This window comes from Pseudomyrmex gracilis, unplaced genomic scaffold (assembly GCF_002006095.1).
Source record: "Pseudomyrmex gracilis isolate BER0280 unplaced genomic scaffold, ASM200609v1 scaffold_142, whole genome shotgun sequence".
In the NCBI taxonomy this organism is placed as follows: domain Eukaryota; kingdom Metazoa; phylum Arthropoda; class Insecta; order Hymenoptera; family Formicidae; genus Pseudomyrmex; species Pseudomyrmex gracilis.
The window spans coordinates 369,607-378,376 of NW_018020726.1; the positions used below are offsets into that span (position 1 = coordinate 369,607).

The 8,770-nt window shown below is 44.4% G+C and overlaps 1 protein-coding gene across 1 annotated transcript in view; it reads left to right on the forward strand.

Moving 5' to 3' along the window:
• Nucleotides 1–8,770, forward strand: part of LOC109857053 (protein cortex) — a 28,072-nt gene that overhangs the window by 17,314 nt on the left and 1,988 nt on the right. The window contains exons 2-5 of the mRNA XM_020432960.1: nt 7,763–8,002; nt 8,076–8,148; nt 8,240–8,404; nt 8,507–8,641. Of these exons, the coding sequence (XP_020288549.1) occupies nt 7,763–8,002; nt 8,076–8,148; nt 8,240–8,404; nt 8,507–8,641 (613 nt within the window). The remainder of the gene's footprint in view (nt 1–7,762; nt 8,003–8,075; nt 8,149–8,239; nt 8,405–8,506; nt 8,642–8,770) is intronic.

The following is an 8,770-nucleotide window of genomic DNA, read 5'->3' on the forward strand; positions in this document are numbered from 1 at the left end:
CTAATATACAGTGTATATATTGTATATTATATATACACACACATACACACGCTCACACGCACAAATCGTTTGATCTCAACATGCGATACGTAAATAGCTCGCGTAGACGTCAATCGCTAATTATCAACTGGCTATTAGACATTTTTGCTTGTGTTTTTTTTTATCGACGCAATGAAGCGTTTCTCCGTCGCAATGTAATTCTGAGATCTATTTTTCCGATTCAAAAAAAAAAAAAAAAAACCGCGTTTGACGACGACGACGACGCGATGGGTTTGCGCGCGAACAAACGCGCTCTCGGCTATATTTCCGAACGCGTTCGTGAATGAAGGCGAAGCACGCGCGTTCTGCTGTTTGCATGGGGCCAACACGGCCGTATTGGCGGTCCCGACAGGTGCTTATTGATGGAGATAAGGCCCGTTCGGTTAACCGAACGGCGTTACCCGATCGCGCCACGCCGCCGCGGCGATTGACGTTGCCGATCGTTGCGAGAAGTCGGCGCAATCCGCGGTTAAGCAAGGCGCGCAATTATTGATGGTTGTCGCTTATAACGCGATTAATCGAATTGATTCGGCGGCTAATCGTGACGGCAACAGCTGCTACGATGGTATTTCGCCGATCCCGCTCACACACTCGGTCGAGACACACGTTTCTATTTACGCGCCTCTCGGATTCCTTTCGATGCCTTGTATATATTCGCCGATTTTTGTGATAACAACTCGGATACTGTTACAATCATCATTACGCGAGATAAATCGCCGTACATATTTTTGCCGCGAGAGAACAGACAGTGTAAACGCAGAAAGAATGTAATTGCGCTCTTTTAATTTGACGTAGAAAAAAAAAAAAAAAAAAAAAAAAATAGAAACGAGGCATTTCGAGTTTTGTCGGCTTTAACAAGGAAGGAATGAACTCGTGAATGTGTTTGATATCGCTGTATAAACTAATCGCGTGAAGCGTATGTCGAACGACTACAAATGAATGCATGGCGCCATCACTCGCGCGGCGTACTCGCAATGACGCAACGAACGATCAATCCCGCTCCACACGTACTCTGCCATTATTTTAATCCTGAATTTTTTAGTTTTGCTTAGTCTAAAAGTCTGAACTGCGGATAATGACGTATTTTTTTATTTTACAATATTAGAAACACTTCTGCAAAAATTCCGACATCTTCTTTCAACTGACGTCTACTGATATGTCCTGTTGTTTATTTAATTAAAAAAGTTTCACACAATTTAATGATTTCCGAAGAGAGTTTCGAAAGGTGCTGAACGAGACCCAAAAGCGCAATTCGGGACCGAGATGCGGAAATGTGCTCTCGCATATTTTTAATGCGTATACGTGATCTAGATTAAAAAAAAAAAAAATGAGCAACAATTTGCACAGGACGTGTCTCGAAAGTGCGCGACTTCGATTGAGAATCGCGAGTAATTAATTTACATGAGGAATTGTTGGCGCGCATCACGTGAACCGGAGGTTTCACATCGGCGAAAGAGATATATAACCGTTTGACAAAGACAAGACAGAAACGCTATCGCCGCATGCGCGCGGCGAGCATAACTGTGCACTTGGTACAACAGATCGATCATCGTGACATATCTCGTCGGGGCAGGGCATCGCCGGCGTATATACGTACGCCGTAAGTCTTCGAGCGATAGATTTTTCGGGACCTCCTACGACGAAAACGCGTCTCGCGACGATGCGGTGCAGTAAAAAAAAAAAAAAAAAAAAAAAAACAAAATTAAAGAACAAAAATTTATCGGAGAGAAAGACAAAACTGTTTTATCTGATATATGCGCGCGTATATATGTAAAGTGCGAGTCAATTTTGCATGTATACATTTCGCGAGGTTTTTAAAGAGATTTTCTGCAGGAAATTGATAAAAAAATTCGAGTTGTAGAAATAATTTTCGACGGGGGTTCGAGTTAGTGAGTGGGATTCGATTGTGTAAAATTATTGTTTTCTAAATATACGCAACACTCCTCTTGGATTTGGTGTAAAAGGTTCGCGCGGCGAACTTCCATCGAGCACCTACCGAACGGATTAACTTGCGAAGAGAGAGAGAGAGAGGAGGAACGTGAGATAGCGGAGGGGTTCGTTATCAGCGCGTAGAAAGCGCGCAAAGTTATTGCGCAGTTAAGCGATCGAGCTGTGCTCTAAATCGCGATGTTTGAGGCCGGAGCGGGCCCATCGAAGCGGCTCGGCTCCTGGCCAGAATTCGCACGGATCTTTCCGAGCTTTGTGAGGAGCTCTCGGATAGAGCCCAGACTCAAGCTACTCCAATCGAGACGCGCCGCCACAATCGCAAAGGAGGAGGAGCGCAAGTAGGTGGAGAAAGAGTTGCGAAACACACACTCTTCGAGTAAGAGAACCTACACTTCGCGTAGGTTGTTGCTGCGACGACTCGTTAGATCGGCGGAGGAGAAGCGACCGAGCCGCCTCGAAAGTTACTGCCGCAGTTAACTCCATAACCAAGCGAGTTTGGTCATAACGTACACGCATATCGCCGCGATGTTACCCCGTCGAAGAGGTAATCGAAACGAGCGAGGTCGATTGGTGTATAAAACTCGACCGATTCGATCTTGTTTTTACACACGCTGTGCTTTACGCTCTTCTGTTTCGCGCGATTAGGTTTCTCTCTTTCGAACGATCAATCTCGAAAATCTAATCCCAAAGTACACTGCGAGATTTGAACGCGCGCGCGAAGATGCCATCATATACGCCGTGCGGTTATACGCGCGCTAGAGGGAAGAAACCCGATCTCTTCGGCAACGAAGTCGTACTACCAAGTTATCGCTGCAGTTAACTCGATAACCGGTTAACTCCGCGATCGTCGTATCGCAACAGAATTAAGAGCGCGCGAGGAGGCTGCGCGCGGATTGCCGAGTCACGAGGGAAGTCCGTATTCTGGAAAGAGGGTCGGCAATTTATTGGCGCCATCGCCAAGAACTTCGCGCGCTTCGTAGGATCGCAATATATCAGGGGTAGTTGAAAAATCGAGTTTGACACGCGCGCAAGTTTAACGCACACTAACGTTCCGTAGAGCGCGCGTATATCTGTTATACAAAGAATAAATCTCTGTAACAATTGTTTTTAACATTCCCAGTTATCGCTCGGTCTTTTAATTGTTTATTTTCTTACCGTATTTTAAAAACGAGCTATATTTTTTATTTTTCTATGCTAAAGAATCGATTTTTACACACAACTTGCGTCTCGTCCGTTTAATTATTTTCATAGGCGGTAAGTTTGATCTCGTATCTTGTTATTTTCACGTGTCAGTGTCAGTCTTTTAAAATACAATTATTAGTCATTGTTAAAGGAGTTTAAAGAGAATTTTGTTCGGTCGATGATCTTTTAACAAATGAGATCGGATAGCCTCTCTTTTGTGTGTGTGTGTGTATGTGTGTTTGAAAATTTAACGACGCACACACAGATCTCTCTCTCGCAATGTCTTAAACTCACCTAACGATGTTCCTGCATGCGCATCGAAGTCTCCGGAGATGTGTTTCTTTCTCAGTTGAAGGCGTGTGCTTCCGCAAGCACTATATCGCCGTAACGCATGTTTTATTAGTTCACTCCGCTACTTATTCGATTTCCAGCTTGAAGTTATTGCGCAATAAATGTGCAAATGTTTCTGTCGGAAGATAATATTTTTTTCTTCATCGGCACGACCGAACAAATGCGATGCAGTTTTCTTCGAATAAAAAACAATCCGCAAAACGATCAAATTGTTATAGAACTCACACTTGAAAAAACGTGTTCAAAAGTTTATCCGCGCGCGCGCGCGCGCGCGCACGCACACACACAGTTGACAGGTTCTTCTTTTGTTAATTATTTTGACATAATCCAATCTTGTTTAGCGTTTTATCTCGGTCGTTCTTTTTCGCGCATACCATTACGTTTTCCATCCACGTCCAACGATCTACGACTCTCGTCGTAGCAACAACAGTGTTTCCTTATATCCAACTTGTGCTCGAACAAAAACGAAAAAACAGAGTGCGAGGATGCGTCGTACAGTTTCCTTCCATAAATCTTCACTTCACTTGCATACTTGTTTACGTACAACCCAGTTCGTGGGACGTTCGCAGAAAGAGAGCGACGGAAAATGCTAAAACTGTAAACGTCTAACTGTATCTCCCGCGAGAATTGGAAAAATCATCGTATACGGAGAGAGAGAGAGAGAGAGAGGAGAGAGAAAGAGAGAAAGAGAGAGAGATCATTGATCCTTGATCCTTGTAACGACGAGGCCTCCGGGATCCTCGTTTGCCGGAATGATTTTTTGCCTTTCCGCTCGATCGATTCCGACCGGCGTGGCGCGGTGATCACAGCCGACTCCCACTTCCTCGATCACTCGTCCAGCAACCCCGCGGCGTAATCCAACTCGGCACGCACGTCGGAATCCGAACGTACTGCGTGGATCGTGATCGTGTGCGAGACGAAACGGTGTCGCGGCGGTGTCGCGGCGCGCTCTCGAGAATCTGCCGGAAAAATTTTCCGCTATAGGTAGGTTACTTATTTCGAGACACCGTCGATCTATCCGAGACATTTTATCAGCGACGAGCCACGCCTCCGTAAATTGGTTCCGAGACGCGGACTCGTCGTTGTCTTCGACGTTGATGTGATTATCAAAAACGTAACACGATAGGAATTTCATAAATCGAGTGAACGGGCATACAAAAGACATTTTCACTGAAAATTTTTTTCTATCTTTCTCTCTCTCTTCCTCTCCCTCCCTCTCTCTCTCCCTCTCTGTCTCTCTTTCTCTCTCTCTCTTTCCAACAAAAAAATATATTGGTATCTATGTGTGTTGTCGATACTCAAATCGCAATTTAATTTGAACAGCAGGACATCGATTGATCAGAAATCGAATAACATGAATTTAGGATCGAGAACGATCAAATACTGCAAGAATTATCGACGCGAGTCGTCGTGATTGTGGCTTTCGTTATCTCACGTTCGATATAGCGAAGCAAACTGTGGAGGAAGAAAATTCATCTCTCGCAAACTTTTCTTCCTCCGTCGCTCTTTTCAACCACTATATATACATGACAGCTCGAGTGTAGTTACGCACGATCATTCGCCTCGGCCGACTCGGGATCACCGGGAACGAAAAACACGATCGGCCGCATACATCGGTTCTTTTTTTTCGAACTTGCGCGCGTGAAAGAGTTCGTTCGAATGAGATTGCAAAAGAAAGTGAGAGGAGAAAAAGTTGCGAACGGACTCGCGGCGAATTATTATCTGTCCTGGGACAACTTCAACACTCCAGCTCGTCCAAGCATCAGCGAGCGACTGAGGGCTGCAGACAGCGGGCCCAGAAACGGAGCCCGCCGCGCCACGGCCCCGGCTCTTGAGAGCTCCCCGCGCGCGCGCGCGCGCGCTCCGTGTTTCAGGACCAGTTCGGTCGCTTCGCCTCTGCGAGGGAAGGATGCCGCGCGCTCTCCGCGCGCGGAGGACTCCCCACCTGCGCGCGGGGACCTATGTCCTACGTCCTACGTCGTGCATTCCGAGTCCTGCGCGAAAGAGAAGGTCTTCCTCACCTGATCTCGACGCGCGCGCACGCATTTCGCATTCTCGATCAGAACGCGCGGAAAGATTGCGCGCATCTTCCACGCGCGTGACGCACGCGGTGTTAGATTAGGTCCATGTTAAAATGTTTCAAAATAAATTTATTTTTAATGTGCATCAGAGAAAAAAAATGGAATTATAAGAGATTCCTTCTGGAAGATCTAACGTGCGTAATTGAACGTTTTTATTAAATCGAATTTATTAAAACGTTCTTTTTAAAAGAAGAAGGAGAGCAGGAAAGACGAGAAACATATCGTCAATTAGTAGTGAGTAATCAATTAAATCCGCGTATCCTGAATGGAATAGCTCGCAAACAACGTGACGCAATAATTCGTGTGTAGTGAAGCTGTGGATTCGCCTAACTCGCGTGTTCCCTTCCCCCGCGTCCGTTCCTGCTGCCAATCGCGTCATGTGCCCTCTGATGGCCCACCTGGCCCAACCTCTTCGCGTCCGACGGGAGCCAATCGCGTGTCTAACGTACGATCTAATGCTTCGCTCGTAACGGGTGTCGAAAGTGGAGGGAGATCGTCGCGCGCGCGAACGAGTCGCGCTCGAGTCGAGTTAGATCGTCGCGTTCCACGTTATCATTCATTATCGCCTCTGTGACCGGAGAGAATTCTATTATTGAAATTTCTTTTTCTCAGAATATGGGAGACAATCAACTTCCGATTGCCCTCACTCACCTTCTTCGAAATTCTCTCGTGCGATCGAAGCGAATAAATTTTGAAGAATTGCGTGTGACTTTTGTTTTTTTTTTTTTTTTGTTGTTTAGGTTCAATATAAAACACAGAGCTAGAGAATTATGCTCCCTCTTGTTTTATAAATTACATAATTTTATCGAAGATATACGCGAGCGTATACGCGAGCGCATGGGAGCGTCTTTTGAGATTGGTACGAGAATCAGGTTCGGTAACTCGCCCCATCCATCACTAACCCGGACAGCCAGATGTTCGCAGGGGGTACAATGGTCGTGTAAGGTATTACCCCTTCGTGCATAATGCCGCTGGCAGAAATTATCCAGCCAGCACCCTCCGCACGCGGAGCCGCTCTTTCGACGTACAGAAAATTTTTGGATTTTACGTCTCGTAGCGTCTCTTCTCTTTCTGTGGGACGGCACAGCCGGGTGTCGGAAAAACTGCTTCTTTTGATCGTCTCCGCGCTTCACAATCAGCCGCGCGTAAAATAAGCAGTTTTGTTGATGAAAATATTGACCCTAATTCCGAACCCTGGTTTTTTTTCTGGCATCCCCCTTTCCCCCCCCTCCCCAAAAAAAAGGTGAATCGTAAGTCTGACGCATTTTCGCAAAACGTCTGGCATCTTTCTTCAACATGATCTAGATGTTGTTATTTATAACGAAGAAACAGTCTTATATATAATTCAGTTTTAATGAGTTTTAAAGAGAGTTTGGAAAGATGCTAGACAAAAAAAAGACCCAACGGGTTTAGGGGGGGGGTGACTTAATCGATTCAACGCTTTCAATCTCTGGTTATGTTTCGCACATTTGTTTAAATTGCTCTCTTGTAATAGTCGCATCAGACACGAGTTGCTGAGAAAACGAACGCTATCTAGATAGGAACACAACGTATAGATCGTAGTAGCGATTATCGTAGCTCTTCCTCTCTTCCCCCTCTCTCTTTTTCTCTCTTTCTCTCTCTCTCTCTCTTCCTCTCGAATATATTGTCTCTTACATCGAGGAACACATCCTCTGCAAGACAGAACTCTGCCGCAGGTGGTACGGCCCACGAAGTGCGCGGCGCGGCAAAGCGTTTTCGCATCACACACGCATCGTCCGCTGACCGGTTCAAACCGTCGCGTTGTGCTCAGACCACGACGACGGTCGGGGCCCCACCGATTCACCGTGGGAATGAAGCTTTCAATTAGCTGCTATACGGCGCGAGCTAAACGATTAAGCTGCAATTAATCGAGCGACGTAATGAAGAATTAATGTTTTTTTCAGAAGAGACACACACACACAAGAATAACTGTGCATTTTTTTTTATCCGTATAGAAAACAAGAAATGCGTGCGCAAACTTCGTTTACAAATTCTCTTTTGCAAGATTCAAAGTAATGTCGTTTTGAAGATAAAGTTTTTGCTCGAGATTTAACAAACAAAAAATCCTTTCAAAGTTTTCTACGTTCAATTAACGGCGCGCGTGTACATAGTGTTTTTTTTTTTTTTCAAATTTTGTTAAGGCAATTTCACGGAAATGGTTTTTTCGATCCGATCGGCAAGAGGTCAGCGATAATAGCACGGAGCAATGTGCAAACGTCAAATTGCGTTTACTGCAAAAGCACTTTGTGCAAAAGCAAATCTATCAAGGGGACAGATTCATACCGCAGCGATATGGATACAATTACGAAATGTCTCACCACTTGCTCAAGAAAGAAAAATCCAGTAACACGGAGAAGTACGTGATAGATATTCTCAAGCAGGTATGTGCAAACGCACAAAAAAAAAGAATGTACTTAAGTGGTGTTTTTCATATAAATTTTTGTTGAAGAACAGATAGATTTGCTGGACATTACGAACCAACGTGAAACAATGCGAGCAATGATGTTAGAGCACAGCTTCATATCGGGTAATAAATTTTGTATAGACGTTTCTTCTTCCTTTTTTTTTTTTTTATGTGCAGGAATGAAATGTTCGAATTTTTATTTCGCGCGAGTTAGGTCTCAATCAAAAGAGGATTCTCAGTTTCTCAAGTGTTACTTCAACGGAACAATTGCTGAATTCGAATTTCTCCGAAACCAACGGAAGTTGGAAGTGCATACCGCGTAAAAAATGTTTGATAAAAAGCCCGGAACAAATATTGTACATATCCAACGAGGAAACGAGTACGTCGCTATTACCGTCTCTAATCAAATCGAAACACAATTGACTGCTCGACTTTCTCGTTACTTGGATGTTTTTTGTTTTTTTTTGTTTTTCTGTCAAAGGTGAGGAAAATCTGATCGATTGGAACTGCAACGACATGATCATTATTATCCACCAAAAACGTGTGAAAATATACAGTAATAATGGCTCAATGGTGAACGTTTTGGACGGAGATTATGGCAAATGGAGCAACGACGGTAAGTGTGAAACACGTGATATGAGATATATGTATATGTGTATTGAATTTTTAATTTTTTGTAACTTCTCTCACAGAAATAGAAAAAAAATCAATTTTACAACGCAAGAGAAAAAGAGCGTGTTTCTGA